Source organism: Aquila chrysaetos, chromosome 4 (genome assembly GCF_900496995.4).
Source record: "Aquila chrysaetos chrysaetos chromosome 4, bAquChr1.4, whole genome shotgun sequence".
NCBI lineage: Eukaryota > Metazoa > Chordata > Aves > Accipitriformes > Accipitridae > Aquila > Aquila chrysaetos.
Window position 1 is genome coordinate 14,606,797 of NC_044007.1, and position 18,054 is coordinate 14,624,850.

The 18,054-nt window shown below is 34.5% G+C and overlaps 1 protein-coding gene across 6 annotated transcripts in view; it reads left to right on the forward strand.

Moving 5' to 3' along the window:
* The window catches only part of TAF2 (TATA-box binding protein associated factor 2), a 64,241-nt gene that overhangs the window by 19,326 nt on the left and 26,861 nt on the right, over positions 1-18,054 (forward strand). For all 6 annotated transcript variants that reach the window (XM_030011385.2, XM_030011384.2, XM_030011386.2 and 3 more), the window contains 9 exons: positions 947-1,032; positions 5,665-5,800; positions 7,262-7,416; positions 9,232-9,346; positions 9,447-9,556; positions 10,337-10,402; positions 12,389-12,641; positions 16,085-16,225; positions 17,542-17,652. In XM_030011385.2, coding sequence (XP_029867245.1) covers positions 947-1,032; positions 5,665-5,800; positions 7,262-7,416; positions 9,232-9,346; positions 9,447-9,556; positions 10,337-10,402; positions 12,389-12,641; positions 16,085-16,225; positions 17,542-17,652 — 1,173 coding nt within the window. The remainder of the gene's footprint in view (positions 1-946; positions 1,033-5,664; positions 5,801-7,261; positions 7,417-9,231; positions 9,347-9,446; positions 9,557-10,336; positions 10,403-12,388; positions 12,642-16,084; positions 16,226-17,541; positions 17,653-18,054) is intronic.

An 18,054-nucleotide genomic window follows, 5' to 3' on the forward strand; every position in this document is an offset into this window, starting at 1 on the left:
CTGTACATGGCTTACTCACATGGGGACCCAATACCGTATCCTTACCTGCCTAATGTACATTCAGCTCACCACTCGTGTGCTGTCTGTGCTAAAGGTGGAAGTGCTATAGAGAACAGCAGAACTGGATGAAGGTCTGTATTGAGAGTTCACTGCTCCGTGCATGGATGTTAGTTGCTCATGTTCTTCCCTATGAGTTAGCCAAGTGCTTCCACATAGCACTAGGAGGTGCTACTGTCACCACCTCCAGTTCTGTCCTTACTGCTTTAAATGTATTATCAATATATGAAAGTGTGTAAGTTGGTATGAATCAATAAATTTCAGTACATATCAACACTTGGAAATTCCTTGACTAACACTGGGTTGCGGACAGACATCGCTTCACTCTCCCTATGCTCAAGCTGATCCGATTTGATTCAGAAGCTATGTTGACTGTTGGGTGATAGTGAGCCCACGCAAACATCCTGCCTTGAAGAGTGCTTGTTAACATGGGCACAGCACCACACATATTCAAACTCATGTTCCAGTTCAGAGCCAGCTTCTGTCTGGCTTAGGCGCAGGTCAAGGTGAGCTTCTATATGCTGCAGACTACTGTGTAGGTATACCCAGTATTACTTTCCACTGCAAGGAAATAGTAATCACCTTCATTTCTTTTGGTCAGAGACAACTTATTTATTGAACAATAATACTCTTTAGATATATTGTAGTTAAATATTGTCGTGGGTTGACCCACAATCCAGGGCCAGAACAAGTATTAACTGCTAATGTCTACTGGTTTATTATTGTTTCACATGCTGAGGAACATCCCTGATTTTAAAATGCTCTTTGTGTTTGTAAACACGTTTAATTAGGACGTATGGCTTGAACAATGATATGAAAAGCTTTCCTGTCTTAAATAATTTCTCTACTTTTCAAAATTGTGCTTTCTTATGTATGTTGTACTTTTTAGGAGTTAGATCAAATAGTGGCATATGAACTGAAGACTGGTGGAGTTTTACTGCATCCAATATTCGGAGGAGGAAAAGAGAAAGACAAGTATGTTTATTTAAGCCGCAAGTCATTACAGGGTATGTTTTTATGGGGCCATTAATATATGCCTTGAGTGTGTTGTATAGCACAAGGCCAAAGGCTGAAGATCTTCAGCTGCCCAAGGCATGTATTATCAGTCTCATAAAGTACATCTTGAGTATATTGTATCACTGTGGGTTTTTTTCTTTCGCTTTAAATCTGGAATGTAATTAAGTATAATGACTGTTTTTAATGCTGTTATGAAACTACTTTTTAGTAAAAGGATGAGAGAGAATATGGAGCCAGAATTTTGACCTGAGCTATTTCTGGAGTGGTTAGTAATCTTTAGGCTTTTTACAGTATTTTTTCTTTCCACTCTCAGTGACCACCTTGCAATCTTATGCTGAGATTTCTTAATCAGTTGGGAAAAAAAGTATTAGATCAGTCATCTGTGAAGTACCATTGGTAACTGTGGACTGGCTCAGTTTGTATTTTCCCAATAACTGTAGCTTTAGTATCACTAGCTTAGGAATTTTCCCCTTACCTCTTTTGTGATAATCCTGTACTACTTACTGAGTAGTGCTAACCACTGGAAGTAGAAAAGTATTACTAGAAGTCAGATCAGTAAGTTGGCCCAGGTTTCGATGACAACTTTTTGCTGGGTTTTCTTTCCTTGGCTAAATTAATCTAGTTACAACACAGCCTCACAAAGACTTGCTCTTTGGAAAGTCATGAGCAGCATGTGCAAAACTGTGAGGTTAAGCATGGCAGGTGGAGTGGGAGAATATGTGAATTTAAGTCTTTACTGCAGCAGAAGCCCCCTGTATTACGAAAATACAACCAAAATTGTCTGCAGCAGTGGTACTTTTGCATTTGAGTGTGTGCAAATCCAAATTTTGTTCTTTTAAAATTAAAACTCTGGATTTAGAACTGAGTGAAGTATACAAATAACCCATTTAAAATTTGAATAGTGATCTTTTTTTGAGAGATTGAAACGAAGAAAGTGTTTTCTGAAATCAGGAATAGGACATATTGGCTAGTTTCCCAGCCAGGTGAATCCTCAACAGCTACTGTGTTTTCTGGATGTTGACAGTCACAGATGCAGCTTGTGTATGTGTATACATGCCAAGCTGTTACTGAGTTTTGCTTGTCTCCTCATGATAGATTTTTGATTTAGTTCACTGTCCTTTCAAGTAGTGAAGCAGACCAAGTACCTAGATGCTTTTGTTACATATACCTCTGAAAAGCAAGTTACAGCTAGCAGCAGTCATTTTAGGGCATGATGTTGGTGACGATGTCTTTTTTTTTTTTTTTTTTTAAGGAAAATTTGGGGTACTGAATTAGGTCTTGGCAGACTTTTTAATTGGCGGCATTACAATTCGGCAACATGTTCCCCTATACAGAGAAACTAAATTCACATTAGTAGGATCAGATGACACTAGAGAAAAAGGGCACATGTTTAAAAAAGGAAATTCACTAAAACAAAAGTCTTTTTGTAACTGCTAATCTTATTAGTTTTATTGTATTTATTCTAGAACTGGACACAAATAATTGACAAAATCCTATTCTAATGCTTTTAAATGTATGTTTCCTCTATGTTACGTATGATGTTAGATGTTAGACACTCTATCTTTCTGCAGCTATTTTGCTACTTCATTGTATTACATCTTGTTAATAATAATCATAACATCACTTAAATATAAATTACAACTTGCTGTTTCTTGTAGATTGCAAAGATCCCTTGTATGTAAATTACGTATATGTTCCCGAGTCTGGGAAATGGTTTGTAATTAGGGCAGGTATTTTCATAATGATGTCTAGAACATTTCTTTGCAATATATTTTTTGCATTTCTTTGTTCTGGTTGTTATGATATGGTTTCCTGCCAAGCATATTTGTGTTACAGCAGTCCCAATTAATAATAATATGAAGAAAAAATTAGATTCATTAATAATCTCATTTTTCAACTACATTAGAAGTAGAATAATGAAAGAAATCATTGGGGGAAAAAAGACTTCTTTCAGACACATGAATTAATTTCTGTGCAAAACACAGGTTTCTCAGATTCTTCCTGTTTATGTCTGGTGAAACACAAACGCTGATCTCCAGAGCACTTCTTTTAAAAGAAAAAAATCCCAGAGCTTGGGAAAATGAAAGAAAGGAAACTGCAGGTTAACTGCTGTATGGATGAAGGCTTCACAACAAAGCTTCATGTGTTACGTTTTCATTTTGTATTCTCCCCTCTCAGATTTTAGTTCTCTTCAGTCTTTGACTGTGCTGGTACCACCCTGTTGTAAAAATTAAAAACCTCAAGAAATTTATATAGATTTATTTCAAATGGAGGAAGCATATTGACAGGTTTACACTGAATGACTGGAGTGTGTTTGAGAGCATAACCATTATAAATTTCCATGGAATAGCTAGTTCACTTTTCACTTTGATAAAGGTTCTAGGTCCATATTGCTAACTTTAATTCTCATTTGGTGTCAATTCAATAAAAGTTTTAGAAGTATAATGATTGAAGAAAAATATAATCAGAACAAATGTATTAATATTGAATAAACTACAGAATGTAACTATCAAATGCAAACTTGTCTCAGTTTTGATTTGCAGTTAAATAATGTAATCAGTACCAAAATCAATCAACACTTAGTAAATTTAAGGCCAAGAATGTGTGTCCTGGCTTGGTTGTAATTTTCAAGAAAAGAATTTTACCAAAGTCAATCAACTGTATAATTTGAAGCTGCTTAAACAGTTTTTATACTGAGACCAAATTATTATATAATGTCTGAGCCACAACCTCAGTTTCCTCCTTGCATTTCAATTCTTTCATGGTTGCTAACCCTTCCCTACCTCCAGAATAACAGGACAATTTTGATAAGGAGAACTTTAGCAATTGCCTATCAACTAGAAACAACAAGTAGTAAACTTAAGTACCTTCATATTCATCTACTTATTGTACTTAAGAAGGATAATACTTGCTTAAATTTAGAAGTGCTTTTCTTTTTGTATCTTCTTAAGATGTTTAAACAGACATTCATGAGTAAAGTCAAGGGAGTCTCCCAGTAAATAGAAGGATGGAAAAAAATATTAAGGTGTTGCAGCTACCTTGGTTCTTGCCACCTCCTGAAATCTTAAGAGCTGCAGATAAGGAGCTAAGTGCTGGTGCTCTGGCATACATGTTTCAACTGCATGGAAAGATTGGTCAAAGTTAAAATGGTTTGTCTAATAGGTCTTTGAAGGTTCTGGAAGACCAGTCTCTTCCTGAGGTAGCTGGCATGAAAGATCAGGCTTATAGCATTTATCTTTGATCATTACAGTTCCTTAATTATTTCATTCTGTCTTGCAGTGTCTTCTTCTAAAGTCTTTGGACAAATCAGGTGTCTGGTCCATCTGGAAATGGTTTAGTTAGGTTATCTATAAGCGAGAATCACAGGGGAAGAATCCAATTTTGAGCCCAGAAATTTTAAGTAGCTGGCTTTTACTATGTCACAATGGCCAATTTGTGATTTTTCCACCAACCGGTGTAAAATAAGTCTGGATTCCCACTTCTTAAGAAGTTGGCCTGGCATGGTGTGGGTCCAGTTTCTTCAGATGTTTGTTATTCATTCATGGAAAACTCAAATGTCCTGTGAAAAGAACTAAAAGAAAAACCATAGCATAACGAAATACAGTTGCCACAGACTTGGTTCATCAGTAAAATAAAGTCAAGACTTCTAATTATCTCCACTTCTCAAATAATTGAAATGGGGCAAAAAAGGTCTTATTTTTCTCAAGAGTTACAGTATTACAGCTACTTTGAAATTGGGCTATAGGTCAGAATGTTTGTGATCTAAAATGTAAAACTTGGTGGAGAAAATTACTTTTAAAGCTCATCAAAATTAAGTCTTTTGGTGTTTTATTGCTGTACAGCCACTAAGGCTATCCAGAAATCAGTTCTGTTTTTAAAAGTTTCAGGGTTTCACCATTTGTTTGCCTTCTGATAGGGAATGAACTTAAACTATTTAAAGTATTTTGCTTATAGATATGAAGGGTATGTGTGAAGGAGCACCACAGATAGTTCAAGTTACGTAAATAATGTGGCAGCTGTAACGTGATGCTCTGCCTAGTCTTCCTTGGCATGTCATCTGATTTAGATGTCAGTTTGCTGAAGTGCTGAAAGCATAAAGTTGCTAACAAAAATGAAAACCAAGCAATTTCTTTGGCTCATCACATGAAAGTCTGCTGTGAATTTTAAAACGTTATTACTTTCCTTTAATTGCAACAATTATTTATTTAAATATAAAATATTGACTATGTACAGTCACTTTTAAATGGAAGTAGAGCAGCGGGAATGTCAATTCATGAGTAATTTCCAGACTCAAGTCACAGATTCCTTGCTCTGGTTGCTACTGCTACCACTGTCTTTACAGAAATACACAGCATGTATTATCTGTATATTATCTGTACAGTACTTGCTGTATGCCAGGTACACACACCCATGTCACCTTTCTGTACAAGTGTGTGGTCATTTTAAGCATGTCTTAATTTATAACTTTAAAACAGTAGAAGATATCCTAAATAATTGTTGGTGCAGCTATAATCTTGGTTGCTAAGTTATATTTTAAGTTTCTTTCCATAAAATGCAAAATAGATAGCTGAGGTTTTTTTTATTTTTCAGCCCTGCATCACATTTACATTTTTCTATCAAACACCCTCATACACTGTCTTGGGAATATTACACTATGTTCCAGTGTAAAGCACATCTTGTTATGAGACTGATTGAGAACAGGATTAGCATGGAGTTCATGTTGCAGGTAGGTATTTAAATGATTATGTGGAATATAGACAACTTTTTGTCTTTAGTTGTATTTCTAGTCATTAAATGGAGTTAAGGAAGAACAAAATGGATCATCATAGGATTCCATTTGTATTTTCAGTTTTAGCAGGATAGAACAGACATAAAATGTAGGTCATTTGTGTTAGGATAAGGTTAGCTATTATTCCTATACATAACTTGTAATACTTCTTATATATTGCATATTCTCTTTAATGTTAAGGTATTTCATTGCTTTGGGTTATTGTGATTGGTCATTAACACTGAGGACCTGTTTTACTGACCTTAACTGGTGTTGCTGTGAGCTAATCTAATCAAATTATAAATAATCAAAGTAATGAGAAACCAGCTTCTGCTTTCTCCACTGTATAAAATTTTCAGTGCTAGAGGGAGCATAGCTCTTTATATTAGAAGAAGCAGTTGAATAGAAGACTCTAATTTTAGTCTGAAATGCTAAACTTCTGTAGAGTTGTAGTTTCTCTTCTTTACTAAATATGTTTTCTGACATGCCTTAAAAACAATAGGGTGCTATAAACAAACACCCAGTTAGAAACTGAGTGATACCTTTTCCTATCAACTTCAGGTTTTGGGGTTTTGTTTGTTTGGTCGGTTTGTTTTTTTAAGGAAAACATATGTGCTTGGGCTAGAGCTATTATAAGCAGTTGTCAGGTTGAAAATACAGCAGATATGCCTTTTTTACAGCTTTCCTTACATAAATTTTAATTCTTGTTTGCAATTCTTAAAAAAGAATAGCAAAGCAGAAAACCTGATGACTGTTTTATTTCTAAAAGCAGATGTAGTCAGTGATCTGTTTTACTGCAGATAATTTTTGAAAGCTGATGGTCTTTTAATGGATTTTGTGTATGTATATGTAACTCTGAGGAAGCTGGTTCCTTGAAAAAGCTCAGGTAGAAAGAATTGATTAAAAATGCACCCCTTACACTCTGCATTATAATTTGGTCAATGAAGGCCACACCTGCTTGCAGTGACTAACCTCACAAATACATGGTCTTGAAGTATAGAGGTGCTTAGAAATAGAAAATGGATGCCAAAAAGTGTGTCTGTATTCCATTTTGAATTCAAGTCTGTTTGTTAAAAGGCTGCATGATAAGTTGTACCTGTAGCAGTGATAAGTGAAGAAGACGTTTTTAGTTTGTTACTGTTAAATTCTCATCTTAAGAAGCTGGAGTTTCAGAGCTTTCTTAGCATGATGGATGGTTTGCCTTAAGTAAAAATACATTTGTGTCTGCAAATCACAACTTCTATTATGGACAAGCAAATACTTTTCTGAAATGTCTTTATTTTGAAAGACTTTTTTTGAGGCCAGTTATCAGAGAATTAGTTTATTGGCCTTTAGTTGCAATTCAGCTGCAACTAAACAGAAAAGCTTATTTTATATATTGAAGTATTTAATGAAAGTAATAACTTTTTATCATTTTAGGTTTTCAACAAGTTGTTGAGTCTGGCCAGCACTGCTTCATCTCAGAAGTTCCAGTCACACATGTGGAGTCAGATGTTGGTTTCCACATCTGGGTTTTTGAAATCTATCTCAAATGTCTCTGGCAAAGACATCCAACCTTTAATAAAGCAATGGGTGTATCCTTTTTATTCTTGGTCAGGATTGTTAATACGGAGAATGAATTTGTTTTTTAATTGGCACTATTAAAGGAATGTGAAGAAAGGCATGAAGTATCTTTGCTTGAAACAGTTAAGTACATTATTCTTTGAATTAGATATATATGTGAGCCACAGGTTCACACTCCTTTCATAGTCTTTTAGAGTATGCTGGCTTTTTTTGCATTTCTGTACTAGAAAGGATTTCATGATTTTAAGTTTTACTTTGAAAGAAGCACAAGAACTCTGCTGGAATTTAAGGCCAAATTACACTAAAGGGATTCCAGAGAACACTGCCCATAGAAATATGCTGAAGTCTGACATGGAAAATGCTATAGTCTGGTGCATTTTAAGATGTGATTTCCAGTAAATCACTGTGAAATAAGTAACGTAAAGCACAGATTGATAATTTAAAATACACTAATAGCTTGGTAGCTTGTGTTAATATTATAATTTCAGGTAAAATAAACCTCTGTGTGTTGATTCTTCAAACTTCAGTGATATTAGTCAAGAAATAGGGTTTCTTATTTTGGATTGATATGATGGTAAATTTGAATTTGCTCCATTTAACAGGTTTAATTGGTAATTTTATTTAACATGACTGCAGACTAAAATCATTTGTGACTGCAGCAAAACCATACCTTACTTTTCTAACAGAAAACAGTAATAGGTATTTATATTTAGACATTATTTATTTGAGCTGACTTTAATGTTCATGCATCTCAATATCTAACTAAAAACCACTGTATAGTTAATATTTATAGAGTAATATGAGAAGTTAGTATTTTATCTGCATTGAAAGTATTCATAAAGTATAAATATACATTGTTCTAATTTCCTTATTTAGCTGTGCCAAGCACTTGAGGAAAATAAGGGTTCTATATGTACATATATTCACACTGCAGGTATACCTACATGTCAGCATTACTATCTGAGCTGGGTGAATCTTAACTACATCTGTTCTGTAAGCAAGGAAGAATTGTAACTCTCAGATTTGGGGATTTTTCAGCTTCTCTGGACTTTGGCCCCAAGGCTGATCCTGTTAACTTTAACTTGTGTTTAATCCTATGGTTGCAACTTCCCTACCATGCTTCAAACACTGTTGCACCTGTGATAGTAAATTTTCCACCTTGTAAGACTGCAGGAGGTCTTTGTATTGTTTGGGAGGATATTTTATTACTATTAACTAGTGCTATCTTACACTATTAACGAGTGCTGTGTTGATGCTGAGTTTAAACCTTGTGCTGAAGAAGCCACTAAAAATGTCTTAAGCTGTACCTGATGACGGTCACACACACACACACACGAATGCTCGCAATGACCCAGTTTGAAAAACAGCAATAAAATAATTGAGTTAAATGTAGTGTGGACAGAAAACAGAAGCTAACGTCTGCATTTTGCCCTGAGTTTTATTTAACTGAAATATATAGTAAAACAAATCATATTGAAATTACTGAAGTCTTACTCAATTACTTTCTCTGAGAGCATGCCGAGGACATTGGATGTGGTGGGGTCCAATATAGTTTTTCATAATGACTTTTTTCTTACTAGATAGTTTTCATTGTACTTCAGTTTTTCTCCATAAGATACATGATTGTACATTAAAGAACTGTTTAAAGAAAAAAAATAATCTTAAAATTTCATGAACAAACATGTGTTTTCATTTCCTGATTTTCTTGGGATAGGAAATTCTAGGAATAAAGAAGCATAAAGCAAATATAAAGAATGAAAACGCTGAGAATTATGTTTGTTTGTAACTACTGCGTTGTGCACTCAAATTCCTATACTGCTTATTAGGGATCAGAGTGGAGTGGTAAAATTTTATGGTAGCTTTGCATTTAATAGAAAACGTAATGTATTGGAATTGGAAATAAAACAAGACTACACGTCTCCTGGGACTCAGAAATACGTGGTAAGGTCAATTTTCCATATTCTACTTACATGTACAAGTATGATGTATACATTAATAAGCGTAATTTTAATGTTAATAACAAAATCTTGTGAACCTGAAGGGTCCTCTTAAAGTGACAGTGCAAGAACTTGATGGATCATTCAACCATACATTGCAGATTGAAGAAAACAGTCTTAAACATGATATACCTTGCCATTCTAAAAGCAGAAGGTAAGAACCAAAATACAAACTGTAGGTATTTTTAATATGGATATATGAAAACATATAGTGCATTTGATGACAAATACATGTTTTTTTAAATTTTGTGTTTATATTTTCTTAATCTTACTGAATAAGATGTACCTCTCATGTAAGGGTAGAGAATAGAATTTACTATTGTTTATGGGCAGCAAGAAACCTTATATTTTATATGCAGTTCTTAATTATAACTAATTTTATTAAAGTTTTATAAAGAGCTTATTTATATAGAAAGAGTTGAATGAAGAGTCTAATTGATCAAATTATTCAAAATGCCTTTGAATTGAAAAGACAAATTAGAAGGAAGACAAATGTAGGCCAGAGGAGTACCTCAAGTGAAGATATATGAATGAAGCACTTGCATAGTTTTCCTTTTCTGTTAAGAGTGCCAGGGCTGTTCACTAAACCTAATGAGCAAGAAAAGTTACATACTTCCTGGATGGATTCTCTCAGTTTCCTGATGCATTTTAATAACTACTTTGACCTCGACTTCTCAAAGTTGTATGGTTATGTGTAATTGTAAAAATGATGGGAGTCAAGTTTAAACCAATGTAAAGTATTGGTGATTATTATTTGAACAAAACTGATGCACAGCTCAGTTTTGTCAATATTTTTTGCTGGAGAGAGCATTATTTTTTGGTGTAGTAAAATACACAGAGAGTACTTTTGCAGGCTTAAGCTCCATTTATAAACATACCTTTGCTATTCTGGTAATTAATACCTGTTTTTTTCCATTTTCTCTTTTTTTAATAGAAATAAGAAGAAAAAGATTCCACTGATGAATGGAGAAGAGGTGGACATGGACCTTTCTGCTATGGAGTAAGTTAGCTTGTTGGAGTTTATAAGTGTGAGAATAAGCCATGTTCCCCTTGTCTAAAGCATGCTATTTTGAAGGATTTGATAGTAATGTACTTCATTATATGGCTGGCAGATTTCAAGACTATACCACATTTTTTGCCTTTGAGACTTTTCTTCTGTAGCTGGGAAAATGCTGGTGAAGTACAAAATGTATATGTTAGCTACTATAATCAGTTTTTTTTTAAAAAAAAAAACCCTTAGGCATGATAAGGTGGTACAATAAATTACTTGATTCTTTCTTACACATTTCTAATGATATCTTTCAGCTGACTTCATAGGTAAAAGGTAAACAAGAATTTGCTTGAAACAAAGTAAGAGCCATTTTTGTTGGACCTCGATGAAGACCATTTAACTGGCACTAAGTTACATTTAACCACATCTGTGGTTAATTACGAAAGAATCCTTTTAGATTGAAAATAAGTGATGAAATGCTTCGTACTGAAATTCATACTGGCGTTAATTTCACTTTGGAACTGTTCAGCTCTTTGGAAGCAAATTCTTGCTCAGTGTAAATACCCACTTTACCCTCCTTGAGTTGGATCTAGTGGTGCTCTTAGAAATATTGAAAGTGTTGGTACCTTGTTTGCTTGTTGAGGGAAGTAAATAATCTGCTTTTGAAAACTAATGGTGTCTCTTTGAAGAAGGATAGATTGCTTGTCACCTTAAAAGTGTTGGAAATTCTCGTAAATTTAACCTCATCTAAAATATCATGAGAAATAATTTTATAAGGGATATTTTCATTGAGCAAGTTATTGTTACTGATTCTATATGATAGCTGACATATGAATAAATAGTGTTTTAATTGTATTTAAAAGCAATTAGCATAAATATTTGTGAGTAGTTCTGATGAGTTATGTTCAGGTAGCTATCACATTACACTGAGCTGAGACCTTAATGATCTTCTTAAAACTAACTTTAAACTGGTGTATGATTTTATGCAAGTCACTTATGCTTTGTTTATCTGCTAAACTTTTAATCTGCGATGCTGTCATTCTTTTGTCCAGTTTGGACTCCTCTGTTCCAAGCATATATGATAATCTTCATTCTTTTCTATTCTAAATCCCGTGTATGCACTCTTCTTTTCACTCTCCTTTCTTCTTTAGCTACTATCTTGACAGTAATTCTAGATATTCTACAAATGTATACAGAAATATGCATCATATTTATAATGAAGCTCTTTTCATCGTTGCAAACTCTCTCTTAATTCCATGTCTTTATTTTGCTGTTATCAATTTTATGTGGAAAACGGAGGGACTTTATTATATAGTTTGTGCTTGTTTCTGCCATAAATTACTTCTGCAGTCATGGTGCTGTGTGAATACTAACATATAAAATGCTTGTTTGGGTGGAATACAACTGAGTAATTTTATCTGTAGGACTAAACTTTAATCCTGTCTGTTGATACTTTCACTTTTATCATCATTTGGCTTGGCAGTTCTGTGCATTTGCATGGTTACCCTTGTCAGCTTTCAACATCATAGCATGTGTGTGTTTGTAAAGCACTTTCACATCTATTGATAAAAAATAGTATATAAAAAAAAAGGGTGTTTATGACCAGGTTTTCTTTGGATTTTTTTTTGCAGTCTTAAACTGTAGAAGGTGATACAGTGCTGCTCACTTGTGAAAGTTATAGTGTCTGAGGAAGTAGAATTAAATATATTGAGATTATACAGTAGTTACCATGAACTCAGATCTGTAGGTTAAAATTACTAAAACACTGTTTTCACTTTGATGTTAAGAGATTTGGACAGATTGCCCTGGGAGGCTATAGAATTGCCATCCTAGAAGCAGGAGTTTCGACCAGGTGACTTTGAAAAGTCCCCTCTAACTTCGATTCTTTAATGGTTCTTTGAATCTAAAAATAACTCAGAACAAGTTAGAACATCTTTTAAATTTCTACAGTCTTGAAATGTTGTAAGCTATTAATGTTTTTCATGTCTGTCTTAGTGCTGATTCCCCTTTGCTCTGGATAAGAATAGACCCTGATATGTCAGTACTGAGGAAGGTAGAATTTGAACAATCTGATTTCATGTGGCAGTATCAGCTTCGATATGAGAGAGATGTGGTTGCACAAGAAGAAGCCATTCTGGCATTGGAAAAGTTCCCTACTCCGGCATCACGGCTTGCACTGACTGATATACTAGAACAGGAACAATGTTTCTACCGAGTGAGAATGCTGGCCTGCTTCTGCCTTGCAAAGGTGAGGTTGGGTGGATGGGAGTAAGGGAAGAAATCCACTAGGCATTGTAAATGTTTGAAAACAGGTCAACACTCATCAGTTCTTAAACTGGCTTGATATTTAGCCTCTTAAAAGTGTTTGCCAAGTATTTTTAACATGACTGATTTGAAAGGAAAGCTGTATTATTTTAGTCTGTAAATGGAGACTGTAGAAGGCTTTCATAATTGTTAAAATTGAGATGTCAGACATGAAAACCACAAGGGATTTTTCCGGATTTCATTAAGTGGTAAAAATAAAAGACTTTTGTTTCATTTTTTTCAGAGCCAAAGTGCATTTTTTTATCTTACTGCGAAGTTCCTTGGCCTGTCTGTTGAGAACTCTGAAGTGCTGAAATTCATTTGTCTGTCTAATGTGAATTCAGATTGCTGCTCTATATTGTTTCAGATTGAATAGGGGCACGAAATAAACATCATGTTGGTCTGCAATTAAATATCAAAAAGCCAAATAATTGCCTTGAAAATGGAAGATCTTTTTTCTTTAGACACAAAATTGCATTAAGAATGAAAATTAGAGAACCCTATAAACCCAAGTGGGTGGAAACAAAGAAGAATAAGAATTTCTGAAAAGGCATGTTGTTGACATACTTTTATGGACATAAAGGCATACTTACTGACAATTTGTAGAGTTCAGATTATTGGCTATAGCTTACTTTCTGCTGTCTACCTATTGAGAATAAATCAGTACCTGTACAGCAATAAATCCTTTGGCCATATTTCAAAAATCAAAATCCAAGAAATGTTTGTGACAAAGTGTTTTAATGTTATGAAACACTGATGTAATACTGCCAGTGTATGTACTAGTACTGGTACTGCTAGTACCTGACTTAAAATATGCACATTTTTATAATGAATTCACTTGGAATATTTAAAAGTGCATATTCTGCCGGTAAATATTCAAAGAGCAGTTGTTACAGCACTTAAATGCAATAGTTTTTTCTGTCGTTACTTTGAATTCTCAGGCAACTGGGCTGCAGATAACCATAACCAATTTTGCTCAGCTGTAATTGTATGAAAAATCTTGCTCCTACAGAGAAGGTTGTTGACTTACAGAAAAAAGATAATAAAGCTAAGCGGAAAGTATGGCTGTGACATTAAATCAAGGTGAAGGAGCATGGCAGGACAGAGTTGTAGATATGTTTATGTAAGTTACCAAGGAGGAAACTGTAGTGTATTCTATTACTAGTTCCAACATCACGGTGTTAGTAACAATCACTTCTTGTTGTCATTAACTCAGTTTAATTTTCTCAGCTTGTAAATATTCAGGATTTGTATTCTTTATTGGAAAACAGCCAAGTCCTTCATGTTTATTAGGGGGAGGGTCCTTTTTTGTTGATTTGCAACTTCTAGCTGGATTGTGGTTACTATTGTGAAATGTTCTTGGTGTTCTCATGTTGATACAGAGAAATGATAGGTGACAATGCAATTATAAAACTGAATTTACTGCACTTTCTAAATGTACTGTATACTTCGTTGTAAAACAGCATTTAAGTCTCTCAGGCATAAAGTATCCATGTAACATACTAAATCCTCATTGATAAGAAGTTAATAGATGCGTGTGTGCGCACACGCACACACTTTGCTGAGTAGTCCATGACAAATAACCCTACAGAGAAAGGAGAGAACAATGTCACAATTTTAATTCCTTGGAGTATGCAGGTTGATTTTCCAGTTCAAATCCATTGCAGTGTTGGTGATGTGCTATAAGGTTTAAAAAAGCAACACCACCACCACAAACTCCACCACCATCACCATCCCCCCGCCTCAGACATTGGGGAGTTTCATAGCTGTGCGTGACAGTTACATCTTAGGCCATTTTTTATGCTATACTGAATTAGAGTATACCTGCCATCTTTTTAAGTAGAAGTAATGCAAGACAGGCTACTTGCTTTATGGTGTAGGGAATGTGCAAATATATTTAATTCAGAGTGTATAGCATATCGGTAGAATAAATAGAAAACCTGGATTCTGTCAGTATTTAAAGGGAAATTCAAATGAGACAGCACATTATAAGACCAAAAAATACTGAAAAGATGATGATTTTAACTACTATTGATTTAATTTGAAAATACTGTTGTTCATCTACAGATTTTGCAATATTAAATGCTTAAAATAAGCAGAAGTTAAAAAATATTTAAAAATTTACACCCCAATTTTAATGGAATAGCAAATATCTTGTAAATATAGTAAACTTTGATAATAGTTTGGAGGTTGGGTTTTATTTTACACAGCTACATAAATTTCACATTTGCAGTTTTAAGTTCATCATCATGGTTTCTAAGCAGTCTTTGGGATTAAGCTGCTTCTGCAGGAAGAGTCATTATGTACCTTACAGAAAAAGCTATACCTGTATCTTTAGTTTGAAGACTTCAGTTATTGCAAAGGGAACATCTAGTCTGACCGCAGTATTTTCTCTCTGTGACTTTCCTTTGAAGCCTGACTTGCTGGGAAAATGGTTTTCAGTAATAAAACACCCATCTTATGTAAGAGCAGTGGTGAAATGGATTGCTACCCATCTTCAGATAGCCTCTTACTTTTCATTCTCTGATTGCGTATGTAATACCCCTTAGAAGGAAATAATCAAATTCATTTTCTTCTGTGTGAAAACAGATTTTTTCCTTTGCGGTAGGTCTGTAACAATGGAAATTCCCGCTACCATGTAGAGTGCATTGGCCCCATTTGTTTGTATGTGTGCACGCGCGCAATCCGTCATCAGGCTTAATCCATCATCAGGTGTAGTTGTTCTTGTCTGCAGGCTTTCATTGCTCCATACAGCAAATGTATGAAACCCAGGATGCTGGGAAGGCACGAAAGCAGTTTTGTCTTTGTGGAACCTTACCGTCTCACACCAAAATAGACTATAGCAATACATTTGTCTCGGTGCACAGTCTCTGTGAATTATGATTAAATTTAGAGGTAGCTGACTTGCCTTTCACTTTAGGGGTGGTCTTTTAGTCTTAGGGTGGCTGAGGCCTGCTTAAAGTCTAGGCTGAGGTTACTGGCAGGGTAAATTTGGGAAGTTGGTACTGCGAAAGCCTCTTCCATCACTGGCTTCTGTAGAGTCAGAAAAACTTGGCTTAGTAAACACAGAGTTTTCATCTAAAATATAAAAGAGAAAATAATTAAGAACAGAACTTTATCATGGAAAGATAATTAGTTGCAGACATCTTCCAAGTGGAACAATTTCCATAAAATTTACCTTTACTGTAGAGAAGATACATTGGGGATGACAGTGAAAACTTAGCTAATATAAGACAATACATTGATGAAAATAACGTATCTATTCAAAGGACAGTATGTTCTTGGCAATTATCCTTTTTGATTATGGGAAATGTGTATTTTTCTACAGCCAAACTAAACTTGCAGTGGTGATGTTAATACGATTTCCCTTCGCCCCTAATTATACAGATTGCAAATTCCATGGTAAGTACATGGACAGGACCACCAGCCATGAAGTCACTCTTTACCCGAATGTTTTGTTGTAAGACTTGTCCAAACATTGTGAAGACCAACAACTTCATGAACTTTCAAAGCTACTTTCTGCAAAAGGTAAAATTTATTTTTTTCACTGAATGTTTTAAAAGAAATGTCAAAATACAAAAACATTCCTATGGTTGACAACTACAGGAACATGGATAGCACAGTCCTGCTTTGCCCCTTCATAAAAATCCAAAGTAACTAGTTCTTTCTAATATGGCATCTGTTTGTTCCATCTTAGTCAAAAATCAGCTAACAAAATTTTAGCAATTTTGTCTGAGTAGCTGAAGTTAAATTAGTAGTTTCTTCAGAATGATGGAGTAAATATAATAATTATTTGTAAATATTTGTGAGCTCATTCTTAAACAGAGTTTATTGCACAGTAACAAAGCTACTCATTTTATCTTTCAGGTAAATTCAGCACCTGTCTTCATTAATGGCAATGATATAGGGCAAATAAAATCTCATAAATCTTATCTTAAATTGGTGGGCTTTTTAGTTCAAGGCACTGCATAATCCTTCTTGTCCTCACCTTTATATTAACTGTCAACATCATATATTGCTGCAGCTTATTTTGACGTTGATGTAGGTTTCTTCTACTGAGACCTGTAGTTGTTGGTTGTACAGTGGATAACAAAATGAATTACAATGGTTTTCTCTCAAGATATACTTTATAGTTATTGGATGATTGAGTTCTTATTTCACAGATTTCATATTCCTGATTTTGGAGAAAACTCAAATTTTGTTTTCTTACTCTGTCCAAAACTGCTTCATCCTTCTCCCTTCATCTCTTTCTTGGACCTTCTTTTATATTTTTCTGCTCTTTTTGTCATTGTTCATTCTTTCCCACTAAATCTTACAGTTTTCTCCCTTTTAATCCCATGTCCCAAGTTTCTAGATCTAGAGTAAGACTCCTATATCTATGTGAGTGGAGCTAATACCTGTCTGACTAATAATTTTTCAGGCTTTACTGACTGTTTTCGATCTATACCTCTCAATGGTAATGGAAGCTTAGACATCACGTTCACGTGAAAACACCCAAATTCAGTGCCTGTCTCAGAATTAGTTCCATCATCATTTTCTGTGTTTCATTATTTTTCATTTGTTACCTTTTTGATAGTGCATTGACTTGAGAGTCTTTTCTTGGATACACAGTTTTTTCAAATGTCTGCACTATATCTGATTACTGAGCAATAATTACATAGTTTATTTGATCTGAATATTATATAGCATGTGGTATGACTTTCAAAAAGCATTTAAAAACAACTTTTCAGAGATTTGCTATTGTAAAATTGTTAATTGCTCATTTTCAGGATGTAGTTCTTTTCAGGGTGTAACTATCATTTCACTAATGTAAGAATGATGTTAGTATTAATTTTATTACACAGACTATGCCTGTCGCCATGGCCCTTCTGAGAGATGTTCACAACCTCTGTCCTAAGGAGGTTTTAATGTTTATTTTGGATTTGATCAAGTATAACGATAACAGGAAAAATAAGGTAAAGAATGTGTTTATTTTAATCTCTCACTTTTTTGTTGAAAAAAGTCTTAGTTAATACACTGGTTAGGAGAGTAAATATCTGGCTAGGAGAGTTGATGAAAAGGTGGTACACTAAGCTAAACAGTAAATGTTACAGAATGTTCTGTAGCTGACATTTCTGTGGCAGCATTTCTTGGATGTTTCAAAGCTCTTTGTGCTTGTTGACTTTCTAAGGACCTGCCTGTCTTCATTTGCACACATACTTTTCTTGCCTTAATCTTTTTCATTCAAAAGATTCATGTGTTTTGAGAAAATGCGCATGAGGCTAACATGTAGCATGCAAAGTTAAGCACTGGTTTGTTGGGGTTTTTTTCACCTTGAGAAGAGTATTTGGAAGAGCAAGGAAAGGAAATAATCTTTT